Source organism: Hemibagrus wyckioides, linkage group LG06 (assembly GCF_019097595.1).
Source record: "Hemibagrus wyckioides isolate EC202008001 linkage group LG06, SWU_Hwy_1.0, whole genome shotgun sequence".
Lineage (NCBI taxonomy): Eukaryota > Metazoa > Chordata > Actinopteri > Siluriformes > Bagridae > Hemibagrus > Hemibagrus wyckioides.
In genome coordinates, this window is record NC_080715.1 from 40757770 (window position 1) to 40784641 (window position 26872).

At 43.2% G+C, this 26872-nt stretch overlaps 3 protein-coding genes across 3 annotated transcripts in view; 1 reads left to right on the forward strand and 2 right to left on the reverse strand.

The window, feature by feature from the left end:
- The window catches only part of cdk19 (cyclin dependent kinase 19), a 46974-nt gene extending 42204 nt beyond the window's left edge, over positions 1-4770 (reverse strand). Inside the window, exon 1 of the mRNA XM_058391834.1 lies at positions 4476-4770. Coding sequence (XP_058247817.1) covers positions 4476-4603 — 128 coding nt within the window. The 5' untranslated portion in view covers positions 4604-4770. The remainder of the gene's footprint in view (positions 1-4475) is intronic.
- Positions 4771-5451: 681 nt separating this feature from the next.
- On the forward strand, positions 5452-15437 carry amd1 (adenosylmethionine decarboxylase 1). Its single transcript, XM_058391847.1, has 9 exons — positions 5452-5819; positions 12059-12145; positions 12415-12541; positions 12661-12763; positions 12850-12892; positions 12983-13127; positions 14198-14290; positions 14379-14534; positions 14821-15437. Exons 1-9 carry the CDS (start codon positions 5710-5712, stop codon positions 14962-14964), a joined length of 1008 nt encoding a protein of 335 aa, XP_058247830.1. The 5' UTR covers positions 5452-5709; the 3' UTR covers positions 14965-15437.
- Positions 14815-26189, reverse strand: ppil4 (peptidylprolyl isomerase (cyclophilin)-like 4). Its single transcript, XM_058391836.1, has 13 exons — positions 26072-26189; positions 25595-25662; positions 24992-25056; positions 24740-24857; positions 24477-24619; positions 24288-24384; positions 23291-23407; positions 23086-23210; positions 22902-22968; positions 22315-22426; positions 21988-22084; positions 21768-21897; positions 14815-21558 (listed from the first exon to the last, which is right to left on the reverse strand). The coding sequence occupies exons 1-13, from the start codon at positions 26139-26141 to the stop codon at positions 21331-21333; spliced, it is 1437 nt and encodes a 478-aa protein (XP_058247819.1). The 5' UTR covers positions 26142-26189; the 3' UTR covers positions 14815-21330.
- Between the last annotated feature and the right edge of the window lie 683 nt (positions 26190-26872).

Consider the following 26872-nt stretch of genomic DNA (forward strand, 5'->3'; position numbering starts at 1 on the left):
GTTCTGGCAGGCAGCCGAAACACTGCGCTTGAGCTACAGTCACAGTTAACAGCTCGCGGTTTTCCTGTGTGTTTTTATCAGCTGGAATCACATCAATCATACATATGGAAAATACTCAAAATTTTATTCCACACACACACACACACACACACACACACACGTGTGTATGCTGTGTACGAAACATGAGTCATCCATCCATATAGACTGATTTGTTAGCATCCTCAGAGAAGAGTTATTAGCCCGATCGATCAGATCGTTAGCTAGTAAGCGTGCCAGAGTTCTCCCTCAGTGCTGTGTTTTGGTTTACATAGAAGCTAATATTCTATTTACTATAATTATTACTACAATACACGTTATTTTAATATCAACACCCTTTGAGTTAAAGTTTATTTTAAACAAAAATTATGATTTTAAATGTTTTTACACAAGCTCTGAAATCTGATATGGTAACGAGAAGAAGTTGCACCCAGTTTGATTGGACAATATGATATTAATTTGATTAGACAATGTTATTTCATTTCACTGGACAATATGTTAGAAATCTGATTGGACAAAGTGTTGGCAATTTGATTAGACAATATGTTACTACATTTCATTGGACAATATGTTAGTAATTTCATTAGACAATGTTTTTAATTTGATTGGACAATATGTTATTTCATTTCATGAAGTAATATGTTAGTAATTTGATTGGACAATGTGTTATTTTATTTGATTGGACAATATGTTAGTAATTTGATCGGACAATATGTTATTTCATTTCATGAAGTAATATGTTAGTAATTTGATTGGACAATATGTTATTTCATTTCATGAAGTAATATGTTAGTAATTTGATTGGACAATGTGTTATTTCATTTCATGAAGTAATATGTTAGTAATTTGATTGGACAATATGTTATTTCATTTCATGAAGTAATATGTTAGTAATTTGATTGGACAATATGTTATTTCATTTCATGAAGTAATATGTTAGTAATTTGATTGGACAATATGTTATTTCATTTCATGAAGTAATATGTTAGTAATTTGATTGGACAATATGTTATTTCATTTCATGAAGTAATATGTTAGTAATTTGATTGGACAATATGTTATTTCATTTCATGAAGTAATATGTTAGTAATCTGATTGGACAATATGTAAGCAATTTGATTGGACAATATGTTATTTTATTTAATTGGACAATATTTTATTTTGTTTAATTGGACAATATATTAGTAATTTGATTGGACAATATGTTAGTAATTTGATTGGACAATATGGTATTTTATTTAATTGGACAATATGTTAGTAATTTGATTAGACAAAGTGTTAGTAATATGATTGGACTATCATTAAACTGTGCTTGAGTTTCACTCGTCCGAATGTCTCTCTCAGATCTGAACATCTCTCTGAGGTCTGATCTCTTGCCGTCTATCGAGGACAATTTGCATGCTCTAAAAAAATCTCATCTGCATATTTTTTTCTACTTTGCATTCGACATCATTCCCACAATCATCACCTCAGAAATCTCCCTCCACACCCTCTCACATCACATGCCCCTGATCTGACTGCAGGCCCACGGTATATCAGTACTCCATATCCGGGATCCAGGGCTTTAGTTGGATTCCCCTCTCAGTTTAAGTTGTTTAGAAAACAAGCCTTAAAGAATATTTCTCCCTATTCAGACTCGTTATACTGTAGTGTAAGTGTAGCTTCACGCCTCAGCTTGGTGCTCAGTGCTTTTAGCTTAGACTCTCTGGAGACAAGCTGTTCCCCAACACCCAACATCCTCTGAAAAAGGCCACGATGGACACGGACACAATGACTATAAACACACCAGTGGTAGTGAGCGGACAAAAACAGGAAAAACGTGTGAGGTTTAAACGCGACGATGGCATTTTCCCCCTCGTCCATCGCTGCTTATTTTCCTCCAAACAAAACAAAACGCCTGTTTTCCTGTGCAGCACTGCGTTACAGGCCGGAAGGTGCACCTGATCTACAGAACAGGAGGTTTATGCGATTTTAGGCAAGCAGAGAGTCCATGAATCCGTCACTGATTTTCTGGGGGGATTTCTGGTCTGCTAATTCTTTTGTTTGGATAAATTGGATTCAAATATCTTTCAAAAGACTTTCAGCGCTAAAAATCTCACAGGAAAAAATGAAACTAGAGGTAGCAAAAGAACGAGTAATAATATTACAAGTAGCACCAACAGTATTATTATTATTATTATTAGCATTATAATATTATAATTAGTACCAGAGAAACAGCAGTAGTAGTGATAATAACACAATAGCAATACTAATACACTAGTATGTTCTGGTCCCCCTGGGAAGCTCGTATTTACGAGTTGGGAAGTCGTAATTACAACATCAGGTGTGTAAAGTCATTTGGTCAGTGAACGTTCTTTTGATTAAATAAAAAACAACACAGCAAAGTAAGTATTTGTTGCCCTTTGACTCGTATATACAAGTTTTCCCACATGACTCAATAGCAGTAGTGGTGTTAGTAGCAGTAATAATAATACAATAATATGTTCTGGTCTTCCTGGTAAACTCGTATTTTACGAGACTTATGGGAAGTCGTAATTACAACATCAGGTGCGTAAAGTCATTTGGTCAGAGAATCTTCTCTTGATTTAATAAAAAAAAAAAAACCAATACAACAATCTCTACTTCTAGAGAACGGCATGATAATGAACGAGTCAGACGTTTCATCCTCCAGTCCACCATATATTCTTACCCCCAACTCCCGCTCGTAATTACGACTATCTGCTGGCATTTGTGAGAGTTTGACTCATATATACGAGCTTTCCCACAGGTCTGAACAGCAGTAGTGATGTCAGTAGAAGTCGCAGTAATAATAATACAGTAGTATGTTCTGGTCCTCCTGGTAAACTCGTATTTTATGAGATGGGAAGTCGTAATTACGACATCGGAGAACCTTCACTAAAAACAAAACAATACAACAAGGTTTTTTTTTTTAATCTCTACTTCTGAGAACAACATAATAATAAACAAGTCAAATGAATCCTCCATGTTTTCTTACTGAAAACATTCCACCATATCTCCTTACCCCCATCTCCCGCTCGTAATTACGACTAAGTGCTGGCGTTCGACTCGTACATACGAGTTTTCCCACATGACTGAACAGCAGTAACAGTAACATTAATGGCATTCGGTAGACGCCCTTATCCAGAGCTATGTGGGGGTTAAGGGCCTTGCTCAGGGGTCCACCAGTGGCAGCTTTTGGTGGGCCTGGAACTTGAACTCACAACCTTCTGATCAGCAGATCAACACCTTAACCACTAAGCTACCCCATTCCCAGTAGCGCTGTTAGTGGAAGTTGTAGTAATAATAATACAGTAGTAACAATATGTTCTGGGCCTCCTGGGGAGCTCGTATTTTACGAGACGGGAAGTCGTAATTACAACATCAGGTGCGTCAAATCATTTGGTAACGACTGATGGTAATGATAAACGAGTCAGACCATTCCTCAATGGTCAAACCATATTTCTTTACCCCCATCTCCCACTCGTAATTACGACTATATGCTGGTGTTAAGACTCGTACATACGAGTTTTCCCACATGACTGGACAGCAGTAGTAGTGATGATATACAGCAGTAATAAGAGTAGCAGGGGTAATATGAACAGTAACGGTGGTGGTAACAGTAATAAGAGTGACATTAGTAGGAGTATCGGGGATCGGTGTGGTATCGTATCGCATCGGCGTCACAGAATATCGAAGAATCTTGTAAACGGGGTAAAAGTGTGAGATTTACCCCTCAGTGAGTGCCTCGTGCACCATCCTCGAGACCTACATAACCATACACAGATAAGTAGAGTCTTGATGACGTCATTGCCATGCAAACTGGAGGCAGTCTAGCGTTACTGACTAAACTATGATGGCGCGCGCGCGCGCGTGTGAGAGAGAGAGAGAGAGAGAGAGAGAGAGAGAGAGAGGTTCACCGATGACAGAAACGTTCAAATCAAGTCGACCGTTAAAAAAACGGTTGTTTGAGAAGAAGCACGTGCGACGCTGAAAGGGAAAAGAAACAACGATCGAGCAAGGGAATGTTTTTCATCGTCGAAGTTTATATTTCTTGTGCTATTAAAAACAACAACTGAACAGAGTTAATAATAATAATAATAATAATAATAATAATAATAATGACGTCTTGAGAGTAAAGTTGTCTGTGCTCCGTGTCACGCGCGTGGAAACAAAACATCAGCGCGCGCGAGCCGTCGGTTATGTTTCGAAGAGGGGAGGACCGTGTGTGTGTGAGTGAAAACAAAAACAGTGACAGCCTGAGCTCAGAAACACACATACACACACACACACTCACGCAAACACAAACACACACACACACATACATATATACACAGCCCCTTCACGCGCAGTAAATTGATTGCAGCACGCGCAGTCTGGGCTTTATTATTTTTCTTCTCTCTCTCTCGCTTCTTTTCTTTTTCTTTTCTCTTTTTCCTTACCCATCTTTGCGCTTGGCTTTATAAACATGCCCGTAGGTGCCGCGACCCACTTTGCAACCTTCATATTCGAACAGATCTTCCACTCTCTCCCTTTCGGCGGCCAGCTTCGTTTTGAAGTCGTAATCCATTTTTTTTTTTGTTTAACCCATAAATACTCCCTTAATTGACGCTCCAATAAAATATTAATTATGAAACGCATTAATTAAATAATCGGATCGTTGTTATTTTTTTCCCCCCACCATTTCCTTGTTTGGGATTTTTGGTCCGCTCCGCTCAACGTTCACTGGCTCGTTGACGTGTTTTCATCGACTCGCAAGGCATTGTGGGTGACTGTAGTTTTTTACGCGCGGCCGGCGCGTCCGCGTACGCGACAGCGCGGGGTTACAGGAACTACAAGTCCGCACAGCGCGTCGCGGACAACGCGTGTGCGCATCATCGTATTCGCTCTCAAAAAAAAACAAAAACAAAAAACAGTGTAAATCACGGGCTGATTATTTTTTAACATTATGATGAGATTTTATTTTTTAATAAATCAGGTTGAGTGGAGAGATATTGTTATCGGTTATTATTATTATTAATAATATTAATATTATTACGATCATATGGGGGAAAAATTATATATATATATATATATATATATATATATATATATATATCAGTTTATTTAAAGTAATATATTTTTATTTTTATAATTTATTTTTAATAACCTCGATAGATATTCCCCCGCACGAGGACACGCAAAACAAACCCGCTCAGCCTCGATACGGATTACGCAACGCTTCTTATCAACGATTGACAGCTGAGAAAGCCAATCTGAAGTTAAAATCAGGCGGGACCTCGATTACGATTGGCTCACGTCCTGGTTGTGAAGCGCGGACTCGCTCGGCGGCCAACAGGAAGGAGGGGAGGGCGGGTGCTCTGCTGTGATTGGTCGAGGAGAAGCGTGACGAGCTCGTGCACTGAATAAAACGGCGGCGCTGCGCGGAAACGGTGCTCTACACAGTATGGCCGGCGACATTAGCTAGCACTCGCTCACGGTAATTCTCTGTAAAAGGGGAAAAGTCGGTTAAAAGACGTTAAAAAGAAACCATCCACCTTCAAGAAACAACACTAGGACCCAAGACTCAAGGACTGAGCTTTTAACATCTTTAGCTTGAGAAGGCAAAGGACTTGATTTGGAGCTGAAATCAAAAATAAACCGTTTTTGAATTCTGTCTGTTTGTGTTGTGTCACGATGGAGGAAAACAGTGCCCATTTCTTCGAGGGGACCGAGAAGCTGCTGGAGGTTTGGTTCTCCCGGCAGGACGACAGCAAAGGTACCGGGGACCTACGAAGCATCCCGAGGTTAGTAAAAAAAAAAAAAAAAAAAAAAAATTCTCGTCCGGATGTATCCCAAATTTGTCTGTAAATGATAAGAAGGGCGCTAGATAGGGTGCAGGAGGACGGTACCTCGGACGCGGTGAAGTGCGCGAGTGTAGGGAGCAGGGCGCTGTTTGGGACTGAGGGTTTTTTCCCCTTTGCTTGGGGGGCTTTTTCACCCCTCTTTGTGCATTTGACTCATTTTAATGACTTAAAATAAAGCATCTTTATAATTCGAGTTATTATGTACGCGGTGAAATGTATTTCGGGACCGATAAAATAGCTGAATGGTGACATGGTTGCCATGTTTGTTCAGTAGCTCACACACCCTCCCCCTCTTAGTCATTCATTTATGGCGTAGCAACCCGAAGCGTTGATTAAATCCACCTCAGAGCTCTGACTCGGGTTGTTATTGATGGCCGATCGCACGGCTTTTCGCGATAAAGTCTTTCAGAACTTGACATTTTATATCATTTTCACGTGCTATCTATACGCTAATCTCTCTCACCTACACACACTCAATCTTAATATTTTCTTCAACACTATTTTAAACTGGATGTAAAAAAAAAATCCTTCAATACCTATCGTAAATGTTATTCTTTAAACTGAATAAACACTGCATGTGTGCAAGTGACGTTAATAATAATGTGGCGCGTGCTAGCGCGAGACGTTAGCATGAGACGCGACGACGTACGCTTTGACTCTCATCACTACGGATTAAGGGCGAATATATCGTTCATGTGCATTGTTCACGCAGCTAATTTGCATGTATTTAATATTTTTGGTCAGGTTTTGATTAGTCGTCTTTATTTTTTTTTTTTGTCTGTCCGTTGCTGTCTCGTGAAGACCCCGAGCACGTGACCACCACCACCCCACACGCGTTCGAGAATCCGCGGCCTGGTTCGGTTCCTAAAAAGCCCGAGCTGTCACACGCGCACGATTTACGGCACACTGCAATGCAGCGCGTGCACGTGTGTGAGAGAGGGGGAGAGAGAGAGTGGTTGCTAACCTCCAGCAAAGCAGATGCACTCGTTAAAATGGAGGCTAATGAGTGCACGCGGTGTATGTTACATGTTCGTGACGTCATTATCGTGATCGTAGATTTGGAGTGTGTTGGGGGGGGGGTAAATTTAAAGCGTGAATGCGTTCATGGTCACGAGATCCCGAGGATGTCTCTCTTTATTTTTAGGGAAATATTTTCATCACGTCATCAAAAATCCCTATTTAGACGGAATTAGTTTCACACGCGGATTTTTGTGTTCTTTAATGGATCGCACGTGCCTAAAGTTTTTACCTCGAAGTTTAACTGTTTAATAACAAGCACTCCAGCTTCCACACTGAGATACTGGTAAAGGGTACATTTATATGATCTTATGGGGTGTTTTTGTTTCTCTTCTCTCACCTGTTACCGAACAGTGCACCTCCTCAGACGTGAACGTGTGAGCAATGCGAAAACAACATATGTGACGCTCCAAGCTAAGGCGCTGTCTCGCGTCATGTACCTGTACGCTCGTCTAAGGTCGTTTTTCAGGACTAACGCGTGCTGAAATTAATATATATTTGCACCATTATGGTCATGTGACCTGCTAGAACCCTTTTTAAAAAGAACTACGTTAAACTATTTTGATATGCGAAGGTGACGTCTCCTCAGAACATTTCCCCAAAACTGCCTGAAAGAAGTCTGAGGTTCAAATGTTTTTCCTGTAGAGTCTTATTTCAGCTTTGATTTAATTGTTTTAAATTATAGCTTTATAGCCAGAGTCTCCTTTTAATCTCCTGTAACTGTAATTGGTGATTAAATGCTGTGGTATAAGAGGAATAAGACTTTGGTTGAGGGGTATAAGAGGAATAAGACACTGGGGGGGAGGGGTAATAAGAGGAATAACACACAGGGGGGTATAAGAGGAATACAACACTGGAGGGGGATATAAGAGGAATAGACACTGGGGGGTATAAGCAGAATAAAACTTTGAGGGGGGATATAAGAGGAATAAAACTCTTTGGGGGGGATATAAGAGGAATAAAACTCTTTGGGGGGGATATAAGAGGAATAAAACTCTTTGGGGGGGGGTATAAGAGGAATAAAACACTTTGGGGGGGGGTATAAGAGGAATAAAACACTTTGGGGGGGGGGTATAAGAGGAATAAACTCTGGGGGGGATATAAGAGGAATAAAACACTTTGGGGGGGGGGTATAAGAGGAATAAAACTCTGGGGGGGATATAAGAGGAATAAAACTCTTTGGGGGGATATAAGAGGAATAAAACTCTTTGGGGGGGATATAAGAGGAATAAAACTCTTTGGGGGGTTATAAGAGGAATAAAACACTTTGGGGGGGGGGGGTATAAGAGGAATAAAACACTTTGGGGGGGGGTATAAGAGGAATAAAACTCTGGGGGGGTATAAGAGGAATAAAACTCTTTGGGGGGGGGTATAAGAGGAATAAAACTCTTTGGGGGGGGTATAAGAGGAATAAAACTCTTTGGGGGGGATATAAGAGGAATAAAAACTCTTTGGGGGGGATATAAGAGGAATAAAACTCTTTGGGGGGGATATAAGAGGAATAAAACTCTTGGGGGGGTATAAGAGGAATAAAACACTTTGGGGGGGGGGGGGGTATAAGAGGAATAAAACTCTGGGGGGGTATAAGAGGAATAAAACACTTTGGGGGGGGTATAAGAGGAATACAACTCTGGGGGGGTATAAGAGGAATAAAACTCTTTGTGGGGGTATACGAGGAATAAAACACTTTGGGGGGGGCATATAAGAGGAATAAAACTCTGGGGGGGATATAAGAGGAATAAAACTCTGGGGGGGATATAAGAGGAATAAAACTCTGGGGGGGATATAAGAGGAATAAAACTCTGGGGGGGATATAAGAGGAATAAAACTCTGGGGGGGATATAAGAGGAATAAAACTCTTTGGGGGGGGATATAAGAGGAATAAAACTCTGGGGGGGGATATAAGAGGAATAAAACTCTGGGGGGGATATAAGAGGAATAAAACTCTTTGCGGGGGGGTATAAGAGGAATAAAACTCTTTGCGGGGGGGTATAAGAGGAATAAAACTCTTTGCGGGGGATATAAGAGGAATAAAACTCTTTGGGGGGGGATATAAGAGGAATAAAACTCTTTGGGGGGGGGATATAAGAGGAATAAAACTCTTTGCGGGGGGGTATAAGAGGAATAAAACTCTTTGCGGGGGGATATAAGAGGAATAAAACTCTTTGGGGGTTATAAGAGGAATAAAACTCTGGGGGGGATATAAGAGGAATAAAACTCTTTGGGGGGGGGGGGGTATAAGAGGAATAAAACTCTTTGGGGGGGATAAGGAGGGACGTGTGGGAGTGATGAGTGACACTGCTTTATTCCTCTCTGATACAGTGTCAGTTTCTCTAGTTAGAGTTTCACTTTTCATCTTAACTTTCCTGCGTACACATGATGTGCACAGTGCAGGAGAAATGACCTCACTCTCACTGACCGATTAGGAACGAATCAGATTTTATCGAGAAATGAGAACACATGATGGCGTGACATCTCCAGCTTGTTGGAAGCTCCTGAGGGTTCAGCAGCGTTCCCATCCCAGATCCTTCCACACGCTTAATTTAGCCGCCGTGATCTGAAAGTGGAGCTCCCGGCATTGACCGCCGCTTCATATGGTGTTCTGGACTCCGGTGAGTGAGCCGTGGTTCCTGTGTGGAGGTTGGAGCTGCTGTAGTGTAGAACTCGGTAGATTGTCACACACCATGAGAAGGAATCAGATTGTGTATAATGTTTGTTTGTCCCCACAATGTGTGTCATGTTTTTCCCATTCATGTTAAAAACGCAGGAAGGCCCGGGATGTTTCTTGGCACTGGAACTGGATAACCGTGGCTACGGTTTCCTAGGAGGTCAGGGCGAATGACGAGCGGCGTTAGCTTACGGTTAGGAAGGATTAAACCATCGCCGAGGTACTGGGAAGCCGATCACGGGTGCTGGAGCTCAGCCAATGGCCAAATAAGTCCACAAGGGCATCTGATTCACAAATCTACACCCTGTGTGTGTGTGAGAGGAACCTCGTCACCTTGCCGGGCAGCGAGACGAGACGCCGTGTTCTAACACTTTAAATACCTTAACACCTCGCTTACCTTAACAGTTTTATTGTTGCGATCCATGTGGGTGTAAATAAGTGTCATATTGTCCGCTCAAATCAAATGGAGACGTGTTTTCTGCCTGAATTTTTTCAGGGTTTGTACGCAGAGACGCAGCCAGCCTTCTAAACCAGTCACTTTGTGTTTTTGAATAAAGATTTTAATATTTAAACTCCATTTCGTGTCATAATGCAATTGTTCCTGCTACTCAGTTAAAGGTATAATAATAATAATAATAATAATAATAATAATAATAATAATAATAATAATAATAATAATAGTAGTAATAGTAGTAGTAGTAGTAGTAGTAGTAGTGTGCTGTATGGAATGTATGAGAGAACCCTGATGTATCCGGTACAGAAAGTTTAGCCTGCATGATGCTCAGTGGTTATAAGTCCTGTAGTTGTGTGCTGGTACTCATGAAGATTCTCGTTAACAGTAAATCATTCATTATGGTCCGAGGTTTTGAGATTGCCTGAGTTTTCTGCTTTATTTTCTCAGAGTTGTGATGCGTCTCACGAGACAAAGGTTGAGCGTCCTAATGGGGAAATTCCAGCAAAGTGCAAATCTTCTGGAGTTTAGAAATGGTTTATAACCATGCTGATGTAATTCATGGTCTGACCAGTAATACTAATTAGTATTATTACTGTATACCCTCTTTCTCTCTCTCTTAACTCTCACTCACTCTCAACTCTTGCGCTTTCTATCGCCCTCTCTATCCCCCTCTCTCGCTCTCTCTCTCTCTCTCAACTCTTGCTCCCTCTCTTGGTCTCCCTCTTGCTCTCCCTCTCCCTTTCCTCTCCCCACCCCCCCCTCTTCTCTCTCTTGCTCATTAATAGTAATAGTAGTAATATTATTTGGGCATGTCGCGACACATGAGTAAAGGAAGCAGCTTTTCAGGCGTTGTTCCTTGTCGTTTCTGTGAACAGCTCTGTGATCATCGCCCTCCTTTTCCCGTGATAACTGCATACAATCTATCGACCAGATTTCGATGTGAAAACAGGGAAAGGTGGGCGTGGCTTGTTCTTGTTACACAGTTTATTTAGCTGAAATGAAGGTTTCTGCCTACACGCATTCAGTGGCTTTGCATTGTCCTTCAAACCTTTAAGCTATGTCACACGCCCACGCCCTCCTGCTAAACCCGCCACCATCATCCGTCCTAAAATAGCCCCGGGGCAGTTGTACAGGAGCAGGTGAGGTGGGGGTTGAGTTGCAGAGTCCTAAAATACCCCTCACGGCGTGAGGCACTTCTAAGAATCCTGACAGTTAAGGTTGAGATGTTCTCCTGTGTTGTATTAAGTAGCGAGTCATTAATTAAATATTCACTACGCAGCACACAGACTGATCTCATACACACCTCACTGTACAGGGTTAGTTATTCAGACGCCTCGGCCTGGTGTGTCCGCACTCGTACCACTCGCCGGTCAGCACACTGTCCAGTCAGCACACTGAGACTTTGAAGCACTGAAGGAAGTCGTTCGCTGTGCAAGTGACACGACGGCCTCAGATCTCAGAGCAGGTTTATTTTACGGCTGTAATCAAGCTACTTAAATATTTGGCTGTGAGGGGATGTGGATTTTACTGGAACGTTTTGTTTCATGAACTTCCAGCACATACACTGCAATTAACGCCTTTAAATTTGTTTAGCAAGCTGTTCCTGTTTCTCCACCCCTCCTCCTTTTCTCTCCCTTTCAACTCTCTATTTCCCTTCTTTCACTGCCCCCCCCCCCCTCTCTCTTTCTCCTCGACTCCCCCAAAAATTCTCATAACTCTCTCAATTCTCTCCCTCTCTCGATGTAATCTTACCAGGAAGTGTCTAAATGTCTGAGATTCCTGCGTGTCACATCACTCTAACACCCTTCTACATTCTTTAGTTTCTTCCACCTCAGCATTCACGCACTTCCTCCTCGTCCAATACCGCACTGATGATAAACAGGGTATCGCGGAGCGTCTGCCATGCAGCTCCCCGTGTTACTATAGAAACGGCAACGAATCGGAACAAGCGTGTTTGATATAAACGTGTACCCCCGGTCTCTGTGTGAGGTTTGTGGGTAATGATCTGAAGTGTTAAGAGGCAGTGTTTGTGTGTTTCAGGTTTGAGTGGGACAAACTTCTGGAGAATGTGCATTGTTTGATCATAAGTGTGACAAAGACTGACAAGCAGGAAGCTTATATACTCAGGTAGGTCTTGTTCTCTCTCTCTCTCTCTCCCACCCCTTATTGACATTCACACTCGTGTGACTCACAAATCCTCCCTGAGAGGAAACGAAGCTCAGCTCACTGAATAATTAAAGGAGGATTAATAATAAATGAGAGGAGGGGGAAAAAAAAAATCAGACAGGAAGATTTTGAAAAATAAAAACATACACCTGTTGTCCTTCTTTCCACATTTCTTTTTGATCCCCTTTTTATTATGAAATTAAAAGCGAAGCTGTGTGTTCCTCCTGCAGCGAGAGTAGCATGTTTGTCTCCAAGAGACGTTTCATTTTGAAAACATGCGGAACCACCCTCTTACTGCAAGCGCTGGTGCCCCTGCTGCAGCTGGCGCGCGAGTACTGCGGCTTTGACGCCATCGAGGTGAGGTCAACATCTCTCACACACACAGGCGTACAAGTCCACAGGCGTGTCGGACTATCCAAGAAACATCTACTTTGTTTCTAATGTTTAATATGATCTTTCTTTCCTGTATCACACAGAACTTCTTTTACTCTCGTAAGAACTTTATGAAGCCCGCCCATCAGGAGTTCCCCCACCGCAACTTTGAGGATGAAGTGGGATTTCTCAGCCAGATCTTCCCAAGTAGGCTTCACCACCGTCTGTGCACTTTTCAGCTGAATTCTCTGAAGTGTAGTGAGTTAATGATGCGGTTATGTTTGTGCCCTCAGATGGAGCAGCGTACTGTATGGGACGTCTGAACTCTGACTGCTGGTACCGTTATTTTACTTTTTCTTTTTTCTTTTTTGTCGTTCACGCGCACCGTGTGGAGTTTGTAATCATCCCTGTGCTGATCGTCTTCAGGTACTTGTTTACTCTGGAGCTGCCGGAGTACTGGGAGAACAAGCAGGCGGACCAGACGCTGGAGGTTCTGATGAGCGATCTCGATCCAGCTGTGATGGACCAGTTCTACATGAAAGACGGTGTTTCCGCTAATGATGTCACTCGTGTATGTGCCACACCCCCTTTCTCATCTTCATTTCGTCTCTAAAGCTTAACTCTGATTCATTCAAGTTGTCTTTATTTTGTCACATGCGTTACTGCACTGTGAAATTCTTTCATCACATATCGTTTGGGGTTGTGGTCAGAGCGCAGGGTCCGCCAGGATGCAGCACCCCTGGAGCAGGGTGGGTTGGGGTTGAACCCAGATCTTCTGGTCAGCGACCCAGAGCCTCATCCATTCAAGCCTAGTTCAGTTGTCAATGTCAGATCTGGGGATTGTTAAATGGTCACTGGTGGTCCTTGTTATATTTTTATTAATGTTTGCTTCTTGAGATGGATAGTTTGGGGGTGAACAGGGAAAGGAAATAAATATTTCTGGCATAAACAAGCCTAATAAAGGAAACTATACGTATCCAACAGGCCTAGCATGATCTACTATTCTGACCATTGAGAGGTGAAGTGAAATAAGACTGAGTATCTCATCATGGCACCTGTTAGTGGGTGGGATATATTAGGCAGCAAGTGAACATTTTGTCCTCAAAGTTGATGTTGGAAGCAGGAAAAATGGACAAGCGTAAGGATTTGAGCGAGTTTGATGAAGGGCCAAATGGTGATGGCTAGACCACTGGATCAGAGCATCTCCAAAACTGCAGCTCTTGTGGGGTGTTCCCGGTCTGCAGTGGTCAGTATCTATCAAAAGTGGTCCAAGGAAGGAACAGTGGTGAACCGGTGACAGGGTCATGGGCGGCCGAGGCTCATTGATGCACGTGGGGAGCGAAGGCTGGCCCATGTGATCCGATCCAACAGACGAGCTACTGTTGCTCAAATTGCTGAAGAAGTTAATGCTGGTTCTGATAGAAAAGGGGTCAGAATACACAGTGCAGGACGGGTCAGCGAAAGGGGGACCAAGACGATACTTGGCAGGTGGTCATAATGTTACGCCTGATGGGTGTAAATCGACGTATGAGTGTGGTTCAGGTCAGAATCATGTCCTTTATGAATGTCCTCAGAGTGTGATCAGTCTGTAAATCAGTAAATTTAGTGTGTTAATGTAACCTGTGCTGTGTTGCTCCACAGATGAGTGGAATTCGTGACCTGATTCCAGGTTCTGTGATCGACGCCACAATGTTCAACCCTTGTGGATACTCCATGAATGGAATGAAAACGGATGTACGTATTTGGATATAATAACGTAAATGAGTGTAAAATCTTTGGTCACAGAGTTGGATATTAATGGTTTCTCTTTGCTGATGAGCAGGGAACTTACTGGACGATTCACATCACCCCTGAGCCAGAGTTCTCGTACGTTAGTTTCGAAACCAACCTCTCCCAGACGTCCTACGACGATCTCGTCCGGAAAGTCGTGGACGTCTTCAAGCCAGGAAAATTTGTGACTACGCTTTTTGTTAATCAGGTAAGCGCACATGGCGATCGAAACGCTTGTTCGGTCACGTTTAATGATGGGGATCGAGTCGAGATGCCGATTTATACAAACGTAGCTAACAAGGTTACTGTCTATATGATTCCTGTAATTGCTGGAAAAGAATTGTTACCGTAATTACACTAATATATCGCCATAAATATAGCCATAGAAGCTGGCATGGCGTTAAGAAAGAAAGACGTATATAAGCAGAATAATGTAGGAACAAATATATTGTATATGTAACACTTGATTGTATTTGTCTCTCTCTCTCCAACAGAGCTCAAAGTGTCGCAGCGTGTTCTCGTCTGCGCAGAAACTCGACGGCTACAGGCGCCTGGATCGCCAGCTGGCCCACTTCAACGACTACAACTTCGTCTTTACCAGTTACGCTAAGAAGCCGCAGCAGAGCCAGCAGAGCTAAAAGATGAGGAAGCGCAAAAAGAAAGCGGGCAGAGCCGCGAAGCTCTGCTGCTGCTGCCTGGAGTTTCATTACTGTAGCTGTATCGCAAGTTTTTCCCGTAAACGTCCTCGTACCCGATCCGTAGATATGTTGCATGAAAGCTCTCGTCGTGTCCGTGTAGATATTCTAGCTCACTCTTGCTGTGATCTTGAAGTGCATGTAGAGTTGAGGAGCCTCCCCTTCCTGCAGGTGTCCCCCCTCATCCTCCACAGACAGGGTTTCCGCGCCCACTAAGCAGGGGCCCTGGCATGCTCAGATCCGTCTCCCTAACAGTGCGGTATCACAATCCTCAAAAAAAAACAAAGCAACCCTAACACCCTGCCCATTTAAAAACCAGCCTGATTTTGAAACATAGCACTAAGGGGAAAAAAAACTTTATAAATATATAATCTAATATCTATAAAACTTTCACAATGCCCCCCCCCCCCCCCCCACGAATGAAGTGCGCAATCAAGCCTGTCCTTTCAAAGAGAGAATAAAATATATACACAATAAATATTGCACTTTATAATAAGCACCGAGAGCACCAAAGCGTTTTGTTTAAGCACTAATATAGAAAGAAGTTTGGCACCTTGTCACTCATGGATTATTATTATTATTATTATTATTATTATATTTAATATTCTACTCCTCTGAACACAGGGAGGAATAAAGTCAGTGAATGTAGCCGTGTGCAAAAGCAGGAGCCGTTCCACACGTGCATGAATACCGAGAATGCCTGCTCTCTTGTTTCTTGTTTCGACCCCTCATTGTTCAGGACCTCAGGGTTGACCAGCATAGTGCCCGTTCCTCAGCGAATCACTTTCTTTTTTCCCCCTAAACGATACACAACCCTGATAAGCGCACACAATAGACCTGCATGGATCTGAGCATGTCAGGGTTCTCCCAGATCATTCCACACTAACAGTTGCATCAACTGCCTTTTTATTAATTTTTTTTTTTAATTAATCTCCTCTGCACCACTAAGTTTTGTTTTGGGTGTAAATCATGACCCCAAAGCCTCTTCCCCCTGAATTATAGTGAATAGTGCAGTCTATAAGCACTACAATCTTAGTGTCCACTACTTACATTTTTTTCTTCCTCCTTTGACTCTCTCTCTCTCAAATTTCCCATGGTGTGCTCAGGCAGAGGCTAAACTGCCTCTCAAGATTATTTCGCTTTCATTCATATCCAAAAACTTCTCCAGAAGTGTGATCAGATATTACAGGCAGCTCACGCCTACAAACCTCACTGACGCTGGCTAGTGCCATCTCTTCGGAGCGAGTGACTTCCCTGTTTGTTACATCAGCAAACTTCACAAAAGCCTCTCCAGCCAGAGAGAGCGAAAGTCTCGTACTACTGCCAAACAGGGAACTGAGGCGTTTTCCCAAAACGAAAGAGCTGCAGCTTTTACTCTTGGAAAAGAAGTGAGCATTTCGGCGTGCTGAAATCAGGCCTGCTCTTGGGTTCCAAATCTTAAATATATTTTAAAGGGCCAACTCTTTGGGGTTTAATTCCTCACTGCTGTTTTTTTTAGTCATCTTTCAATAAAATCTTGCTTTTTTTTTAAGAATCTAGAAGCAGGGCAAACGTAGTCTGAATAAGGGAAATGTTTTACACTAATATCTTCCATATGGACCATTTCTTAACAGGAAGTGTTTTTAGAGAGAGAGACAAACTCTGGATGAAACGTGTGTGTGTGTGTGTATATATATATATTTTTATAAACCCTCACCCAGTGCAGTTTGGGGCATGCCCCCCTTTTTATTCCCCCCCCCATATTTTGTACTTTTATTTTCTATACATGGTGTGGACCAATTCCCTTTTTTCCCCACGGTTACTCCCACTTTCAGTCCCAGTCCCTTAGGTTCTGTGGTGGTGGTGGATGAATTGGTTGAGGTCGTTACATCAGCCTTCGTCCCACACTGGGAGGAGGAAGGCTGCTGCGTGACTGTGCTCTGGATGTTGAGGGGGAAAGGGAAACTTTGCTATTCTGATTCTCTTGCTATTTCCTCGGTTGATCAAGATGTGCTAAATATCTGTACTGAGCTTGATGCGTTAAATACCAATAAATAAATGTCTGCCACTTGTGTGATTTTTGTCTTTTTTGTTTATTGAGTGGATGTGAAATGAGGCATCTTTATGCTTTTTCATAATTGGTGTAGCCAAAGATGCTTCATTGTGATTATTTTATACTAGACCTATTAAATCAAGCAAAACATTATGGCCCCCCTTTTCCTGCCAAATCAGCCCTGACCAGTCAAGGCATGGACTCCACTAGATCCCTGAAGGTGTGCTGAGGGATTTAGCACCAAGATGTTCCATTAGGTTGTGAGGTGGGGCCTCTGTGACGCTTACAGGACTTTTGATAGATACTGACCACTGCAGACCGGGAACACCCCACAAGAGCTGCAGTTTTGGAGATGCTCTGATCCAGTGGTCTATCCGCCATCACAATTTGGCCCTTCATCAAACTCGCTCAAATCCTTAGGCTTGTCCATTTTTCCTGCTTCTAACATCAACTTTGAGGACAAAATGTTCACTTGCAGCCTAATATATCCCACCCACTAACAGGTGCCATGATGAGATCATCAGTCTGATTCACTTCACCTGGGACTAGTCATAATGTTATGCTTGATCTGTGTATATAAAGATAAACTGATGACTTTTAATGAAGCTTTTGAATAAAATCAAAGATGGTGAATGTAATCCAAATATTAATTATTTAACACTCATTCTAAATAAACCAAACCTTCAGGCCACGGTTTATTGGATCTGAGAATAAATGTGCATTGGAATAGATCTGAGAAATAATCTAGCTATGGGAGTCAATATTTCTGCGCCAGTCCCAAGCCCGGATAAATAGAGAGGGTTGCGTCAGGAAGGGCATCCGGCATAAAACATTGCCAAATTTAACCATGTGAATCGTCAGTACTCTAAATTTCATACTGGATCGGTCGAGGCCCGGGTTAACGACCGCCATCGGCGCCGTTAACCTACAGGGCGCTGGTGGAAATTGGGCTACTGTTGCTCGAAGAAGTAGAGGAGGGAGGAGAGTGTGCAGACAGAGAGAGAAGAGGAAAGGTAAGAGTGTAGGACTGAGAATAGGAACTCAATGTTGGTACATGACAGGGAAAGGTAGAGAGCTGGCTGATATGATGGACAGAAGGAAGGTGGATATACTGTGTGTACAGGAGACCAGGTGGAAGGGGAGCAAGGCTCATAGTATAGGAGCAGGATTTTATTATGGTGTGGATAGTAAGAGAAATGGGGTAGGTGTGGTCCTGAAGGAGGAGTTTGTGAGAATGTTCTGGAGGTGATGAGAGTGTCAGACAGGGTGATGAGTCTGAAGTTGGAGATTGAAGGGGTGATGTTGAATGTTGTTAGTGGTTTTGCCCCACAGGTAGGTTGTGAGTTAGAGGAGAAAGAGAGATTTTGGAGTGAATTAGATGAGGTGGTAGAGACTATTCCCACGGGGGAGAGAGTGGTGATAGGAGCAGATTTTAATGGACATGTTGGTGAGGGGAACACAGGTGATGAGGAGGTGATGGACAAGTTTGGAGTTAAGGAAAGGAACCTTGAAGGACAGATGGTAGTGCACTTTGCTAAGAGGATGGACATGGCTGTGGTTAACACTTATTTTCAGAAGAGGTAAGAGCACACAGGTAGACCACATCCTATGTAGAAGAGGCAATCTGAAAGAGATTAGTGACTGTAAAGTGGTAGTGGGAGAGAGTGTAGCCAGACAGCATAGGATGGTGGTGTGTAGGATGAATTTGATGGTCTGTAAGCAGAGGTCAAAGATAGAGACAGAGAAGAAAACCAAGTGGTGGAAGCTGAAAAAGGAGGAATGTTGTGAGGAATTTAGACAGAAGTTGAGGCAGGCTCTGGGTGGTCAGGTAGTGCTGCCAGATGACTGGGAAACTACAGCAGAAGTGATCAGGGAGACAGGAAGAAAGGTGCTGGGTGTGTCATCTGGAAGGAGGAAAGAAGATAAGGAGACTTGGTGGTGGAATGAGGAAGTTCAGGATAGTATTCAGAGGAAGAGGTTAGCCAAGAAGAAGTGGGACATGGACAGGACTGAAGAGAATAGACAGGAATACAAGGAGTTACAGCACAGAGTGAAGAGGGAGGTGTCTAAGGCCAAGCAGAAGGAGTATGATGAGTTGTACACTAGGTTAGACACTAGAGAAGGAGAGAAGGACTTGTACAGGTTAGCTAGGCAGAGGAATCAAGATGGGAAGGATGTGCGGCAAGTTAGAGTTATTAAGGATAGAGATGGAAAGGTGCTCACAAGTGAGGAGAGTGTACAGAGAAGAAGGAAGGAGTACTTTGAAGAGCTGATGAATGAGGAAACTGAGAGGGAAGAAAGAGTAGAAGGGGTGAACTCTGTGGAACAGAAAGTAGATAAGATTAGAAAGGATGAAGTCAGGAAGGCTTTGAAGAGGATGAAAAGTGGAAAGGCAGTTGGTCCTGATGACATCCCGGTGGAGGTCTGGAAGTGTCTAGGAGAGGTGGCAGTGGAATTTTTAACTAATCTGTTTAACAGGGTTTTAGAGAGTGAGAAGATGCCTGAGGAATGGAGAAGAAGTGTATTAGTGCCGATCTTTAAGAATAAGGGTGACGTGCAGAGTTGCAGCAACTATAGGGGGATAAAGTTGATGAGCCATACAATGAAGCTATGGGAAAGAGTAATGGAAGCTAGGTTAAGGAAGGTAGTGGAACTTTGTGAGCAGCAGTATGGCTTCATGCCCAGAAAGAGCACAACAGATGCAATTTTTGCTCTGAGAATGTTGATGGAGAAGTATAGGGATGGTCAGAGAGAGTTGCACTGTGTGTTTGTAGACTTGAAGAAAGCGTATGACAGGGTGCCAAGGGAAGAGCTGTGGTACTGTATGAGGAAGTCAGGAGTAGAAGTATGTCAGAGTGGTGCAGGACATGTATGAGAGGAGCGGACAGTAGTGAGGTGTGCTGTAGGGCAGACAGAGGAGTTCAGAGTGGAGGTGGGACTGCATCGGGGATCGGCTCTGAGCCAATTCCTGTTTGCTATGGTGATGGACCAGTTGTCAGAGGAGGTCAGACAGGAGTCTCCTTGGACAATGGTATTTGCAGATGACATTGTGATCTGTAGTGAGAGCAGGGAGCAGGTGCAGGAAAACCTGGAGAGGTGGAGGTTTGCGCTGGAGAGAAGAGGAATGAAAGTCAGTTGTAGTAAGACTGAGTACATGTGTGTGAATGACAGGGAGGGAAGTGGAACAGTAAGATTACAGGGTGAAGAGGTGAAGAAGGTACAGGAGTTTAAGTACTTGGGGTCAACAGTCCAGAGTAATGGAGAGTGTGGGAAAGAGGTAAAGAAGCGAGTGCAGGCAGGTTGGAATGGGTGGAGAAAGGTGTCGGGAGTTCTGTGTGATAGAAAAATATCAGCGAGAATCAAGGGGAAGGAGTACAGGACAGTGGTGAGACCGGCCATGCCGTACGGTTTAGAGGCAGTGTCACTGAGGAAGAGACAGGAGTCAGAGCTGGAGGCAGCAGAGCTGAAGATGTTGAGGTTCTCTTTGGGAGTGACACGGTTGGACAGGAGTAGGAACGAGGACATCAGAGGGACAGCTCATGTTGGACATTTTTGGGGACAACGTTAGAGAGGACAGGTTAAGATGGTTTGGACAGGTTCAGAGGAGGGAGAGTGAGTATATTGGTAGGAGAATGTTGGACATGGAGCTGCCAGGCAGGAGGAAAAGAGGAAGGTCAAAGAGGAGGTATATGGATGTAATAAATGAGGATATGAAGATAGTGGGTGTAAGTGTTGAGGATGCAGAAGATAGGGATAGGTGGAGAGAGATGATTCGCTGTGGAGACCCCTGAAGGGAAAAGCCCAAAGAAGAAGAAGGAATAGATCTGAGAAATCAGCATCAGGACCGGAGTATGACGGATTGTGAACAGACGAGATGAAGACAAGTTTGGAGTGGTGTAAATCTCTACTGGAGTTTTATTTTATTCATCTGAGAAAACCAAGCTGAGGGCATTCCTAAGGAAATTAAATCCTAAATTATTTCAGATCTGATTTAATCGAGTCAGAGCAGAGTTTGTTGATTTATTTATAACTTTTCACCCACATTATGACAAAAATGTAAAAAATAACACCTCCATGGTTACACTTCAGCGCCCAGCTGGCATTTTGACTCACGTTGTGCGAGTCTTGAACTCATTAAGAGTCTCATTAACATTTAATAAGATTTAGCATTCTGTATTTTGTTGGAATTGTTTTGTTTGCTCTGTAGCCGCGTCGCCCTGCGATGGTGTATGGCATCGTCCCATAGTGATAAGTGTCCTTTTCTTTCCCCTGATAAATCAGCGATACTGCCGGCTGTGCTCCTTGTCCTTGGACCTCTTTGGACTGCGGCTGCGATCATGTTTGTGGCTTTTCTGCTTGTGCTTACCGTGTCTATTATGGTGACTGTCCCTGTCTCTGTCTCTCTCTCTATCCCTCTCCCTGTATCTGTCCTTCTCTCTGTCTCTGGAGCGAGACCGTGATCGCTGCTTGCTCTCTTTCCGCTCTCTCCAGCTCTGCTCGGCATCCTAGAGCGAAATAAAAATAAAAAAGGATTTATTTCTAAAGACTCATTTAAACTGGTCCTAGTAAATGTGCCACAGTATGTTTATTACTCTAAAAAACTACTTGCGGTTCCTGGGACAATACAGTTTTTGGTTCTGTTATTTCTTGTATAAATAGTGGCCCCTGGACATTTTCAGGTCTGGTGAAAAGAACAGAATCTCTCTTTACACACCTTCGATTTCTTTGCCCTCCTGTCGTCTTCTTCGTCGTCGTCCGACTGCCGCCTCTTCTCCCGCTGCTTCCGGTCATCCCTCCGCCCCACGTCCTCCTCTTCCTCGTCCAGCAGAAGGTCGTAACGAGAACTTTCGGGAAGGCGTTAAACAAAACAAACTCTCGCACACACACACACAAAAAAAAAAAGTGGTGTCTTTTGTGACTGTGCAAAAGGATACTCTTGCTTGGGTTTGACTTTGTCTTTTAGAGCCAGTTTGGATCTGTTGTCCAGATCTTTCTCATAGGCCTTGAAATCATCTTTAGTGTACTTCCCACCTACAACAGACAAAAACACACACACAATGCAAATGATTATAAACGTAACGATTATTTTCCCTCCAAAAACACTAATTATTTACGTAGATATAAAGTGGAACAGAATGAAAATATTCAGGATTCTTGTTGCACAACATTTGAAAGATGTAGTTAAAGATTAAATACCGAGAATGAACTTAGACAGGCGTAGTCATCTAAAACTGAGGCACAGAGGCCACACACACACCTACCTTTACCCTTCCATTTGATCTTGGACACAGACTGGCTGAAGTCCACATGGATGCGTCGGTCGTCAATCAGCACGTTGTCCATCTTGAAGTACGCTTTCTCACAGTCCTCCACCTGAAACATGTACATTGTATGTTGACTCAAGTTCGTCCTACAGCCCTTGTCTATGGTTTCTTATGGGGGGAGAAAAAAGGGGTCCATGCTGCCCCCTGGAGGCCTTGAGCTGCAACTACATCTGCACAGAGGTTCACCTGTAGCTTTGTCTCGGCTTGTTATCTTGCACATCCTGAATACTGAGACCTGACTGTGCTATGGTAAACGTTAAAACGGTGGTGTTAAGGTCCGGCTGAAACCTGAGAGGCTTCTGTTCACTTTAGAGACGACTGGAAAGGTCACCGCATTGGGAAATGCGTCCACTAATTTTTAGGTTTGGAACCACGATTTTTATTAAACAGAACCAAGAAACAGGACTGTTACTTTTTTTGAGGCAATTGTGCTGAAAAGAAAGAAGACAAAACCACAATGTTTAGCGCCAAACTAACAGCATCAACAAACTACTGAGGTACGTTTCGTACCGTACGACACAAACCTTCTCAAACTCGATGAAAGCGTAGCACAGAGACTCGCCCGTCTTCCAGTCCCTGATGATCTCGCAGCTGTGCATGAAAAATAAAGTAGAGAAAATAAATCAGAGATAATTCATTAGCCATGATTAAGTATTTTTCCCTCCAGAAAGTGCCACAGTGATGATAAGCGAAGGTAAAGTCTCGCACCACTGGATTGAGCCGAAGCGAGAGAAGATGATCTCCAGATCCTCGTCGGTAGTGACCGGGTTCAGCTTACACACAAACAGCACGTTCTCTGGGGGCTTAATGTCTGCGTCGGGCAGGTCGCCCACCTGATAGAACAAAAACATGTACACAAACAGTGAGTGAGAGAGAGAGAGAGAGAGAGAGAGAGAGTGAGAGAGAGACTCACCATCTCTAGCAAGATGGCTTGTGTCTTTGCTTCCTTCTCTTTTATCAGTTCATCCAGCTCTTCTGTGTCCTTTCCTTCAGCATCGTTTATCGCTTCATCAGCTCCGATACGACCGCTCTGCGACACACACACACACACATCTAAATTTGCCCAATACTGCGGGTGATTCCCCAAGGTCCTGCGGCTCTCACCAACTCAGTATGTTTTAATCGTTATAGCTGATTGACATGAGGGTGAAGATTTTAAGCATGCTCACATTTTAGCACCGTAATCTCAGGAGGAAGAATTTATATTAATCAATCAATCGATCGATCGATCACACAGTCAGAGTGTATTAGACATTAACTACTTCAGTGAATCAGATACATCGTCAGTGAGTCGGTCACTAAGTGGGACGGACAGTCAGGGATTTAGTAAATCTCTTGGTCAATCAGTGAATCTGAGTGAGAGAGTGAGTGATTGTCAGTTAAGGAACCTGTCAGTGATTTGGGTAAGGAGTCAGTCAGTGAGTGAGTGAATCAGTCAGTCAGCGAATTAAGAAATGTGCCAGTGATACAGTTTTTGAGTCAGCTTATGAGTCAGACAGGGAGTGAATCAGTCAGTGAGAGAGTGAGTCACTTGAGAAATTTGTCATTGATTTGGTTAATGAGTCAGTTAGTGAGTGAGTGAGTCAATTATTTCAGAAACCTGTCAGTGATTCAGTTAATGAGTCAGCTTGTTAGTCAGACAACCAGGGAGTAAATCACTCAGTGAGAGAGTGAGTCACTTAAGAAATCTGTCAGTGATTTGTTTAATGAGTCAGTTAGTGAGTGAATTAGTTAAGAAACCTGTCAGTGATTCAGTTAATGAGTCAGCTCGTGAGTCAGTCAGTCAGGGAGTGAATCAGTCAGTGAGAGAGTATATGTAAACACACACACATTCCTCAGCAGCTGGTCTACATCTGGCCAAACAAAAGCACCGTACTGCTGGCAACTACTGAAGCGGTTAAGACACTCACGTCCAGCTGTTGCTTCGTGGGTTCGGGGGATCGATCCGGCACTGGCAGGTCCGGAGGGTCGTCGAACGGGTCGTCCAGAATGACCGTGTGATTTATTCTGCAACCGCAATACACAGATGATCACAGCAATGCTCCAAAACGTTTGTCTAAGAAGAACTTTGAAGCAACACATGGTTTGTTTCTGGTCACCTGATGTCCTGGTAAGGAATAAAGTCGTTGTCCACAAATGCCTCGTTGATTTTGGCCAAGACGTCCATTCCCTCCGTGACCTCTCCGAACACGGTGTGAACACCATCCAGGTAGTCCAGGTTCTCTCCGGTAGTGATGAGGAACTATGGAGGAGGCAACACACATATACACACACACACACATCTTGTATGTAAATAACGAAGAAGACATGCATGTATTAACTTCATACCTAGAAGAAAAGGGGGAAAAAAAAAAAGAAACACCTGAGATCCGTGCTGCTCGTTGCCATTGTTCACCATGGAGACGGTCCCCTTCTTCTTGTGCTTGATCCGGGGAGCCTTCTCTGATTCGAAGAAGTGTGCCTGATCCCCGTACAGCTTACTGACACAACACAACACCCCAACAACAGGTTTATATTAATGCTCTTCTAGTATCAACTTCATATTATAACGTACAATCCTGAAAAGGCGAACAGATTAAAACATCATCGTCGTCGCGAGGTGTTTATTACTGACCAGAACACAGACTCTCCTCCTCTGCCAGTGCCTGTAGGGTCACCGGTCTGGATGATGAAATCTCTCTGAAAATGAAGGGAATGAAAACCAACAGCCCCAATGTTATGCTCTGTAACTAGGTCCTAATAAACACTTACAATAAAAATTAGCGTACTTCATCGGCTGGTACAGAAACGTGAACGTTCTGGGCCAGCACTAGGGCCAAAATATCACGTCTCCGGACTATACAGTAGAGACTGGCTAACAAACGTTCAGCCAAACCGCAGAGCTGTCAATCAGAGATTACACTGTTATACTGGTATTATAATTTCCATGCATTGTCCACACCTGCTTTATTCCTAATTAGGGTCACGGGGGTCTGCTGGAGCCTTTCCCAACACATATTGGGCGAAAGGCAGGGGTACACCCTGCGTCCACCATACATATAGACAGACAACCACACACACACACTCACTCATTCCTATCGGCAGTTTTAGAATGACCAATCAACCTAATTTACATTGTAATGTTCGGACTGTGGGAGGTATTCTAATTTTTAAACATTAAAAAAAATTGGCAGTGACCAGAAAATCAGAGCTAAACGTCGGTTGAGGAAGTTCTTACCTGGACATTGTGAATGAGGCAGTAGTTGTAGTACTTGATCTTACACAGCTTCAAGAAGTTCAAGCTGGCTGCGTGAAGATAACAATGAATATGCAAATCAGGTAACCATGAATATGCAAATTAGGCAAACATGAACATGCAGATTAGGCGATGACGTCACGCGACGACTTCCCCAGCGTCCTTCTACACGCACATTAGACACTTTCCCCTGAAAACAACTCCGATACTGAGAGGGGAGTAAAAACTCCTGCTCGTCTCTAAGAGTTATACTAATAATTAATCTAAAAATAATCTAATTATGCTATTCTAATATAAGATGATATAAGCAGAAACTGATAAGCTTAGACGTGCTAGCTGGCTCTGTGCTAGCAATCTCTGTTATCCGAGTTAGCGTTCACGAAAACAACTACTTCTTTTACTACACGTATTAAACACGCAAATGACATCTGGCGCCTGATATTTTCGGTTAAATCGTACCTTTGGGACGTTCCTCGGTGTACAAATCCACTACAATGTCGCCTAATGTCGTTTCTAGCAACACCGCCATTCTGGTTCAAACGCAGAACAGACTGCGCATGCGCGGGAGCATTCAAAGCGCGCGCCCGAGTTCGCAGAGCGCGTGTCCGACAAAGCAATGTAGCGTGTGTACTAAGTTCTATTAAAACAATGCAATTAACAAGGAAACAGCATTCATTAAGATTAAAAAATAATAACACAAATGTATTTCACTCATCTGACAAGATACAGATTGAATAAAAAGATGTTTACAGTAAATTGTTACTGAATATATACAGTATAAGCACAGGCTTAATGATTTATCAGCAGTTATCTTGACGATGATTGAAGAATAAATAAAATAAGAGCCCACTGCCCAATCTCCAGATTTGAACCCTAGTGAAAACCTCTGGAATGTCATCAAGAGGAAGATGGATGGTCACAAACCATCACGCAAAGCTGAGCTGCTTGCTTTTTTGTGAAAAGAGTGGTATAAAGTTCCCCAACAGCAATGTGAAAAACTGGTGGAGAGCACGGAGCCAAGACGCATGCAAATCAGGGTTCATATCATTTCATTGTCTGTACCGCTTATCCGATCTGTTCTCAGGTCATGGGAAGCCTCAGGCGTCATCAGGTATCAAGGCAGGATATACCCTGGATAGAGTTCCAACCAATCCCAGGGCACACACACTCATTCACTCACACAATCACACACTACGGGCAAGTACTGCTGGAAACTGTGAATTTCCCTTTGGGATGAATAAAGTATCTATCTATCTATAA

Coding starts and splice junctions, on each gene's coding strand:
- amd1 (XM_058391847.1), top strand. CDS start 5,710: ATGGAGGAAAACAGTGCCCATTTCTTCGAGGGGACCGAGAAGCTGCTG. Junction 13,128..14,197: donor CCGCTAATGATGTCACTCGT/GTATGTGCCACA, acceptor GTTGCTCCACAG/ATGAGTGGAATTCGTGACCT. Junction 14,291..14,378: donor TGAATGGAATGAAAACGGAT/GTACGTATTTGG, acceptor GCTGATGAGCAG/GGAACTTACTGGACGATTCA.
- ppil4 (XM_058391836.1), bottom strand. CDS start 26,141: ATGGCGGTGTTGCTAGAAACGACATTAGGCGACATTGTAGTGGATTTG. Junction 25,057..25,594: donor GCCTCATTCACAATGTCCAG/GTAAGAACTTCC, acceptor CTTCATTTTCAG/AGAGATTTCATCATCCAGAC. Junction 21,898..21,987: donor AAAGTCAAACCCAAGCAAGA/GTATCCTTTTGC, acceptor CCTTCCCGAAAG/TTCTCGTTACGACCTTCTGC.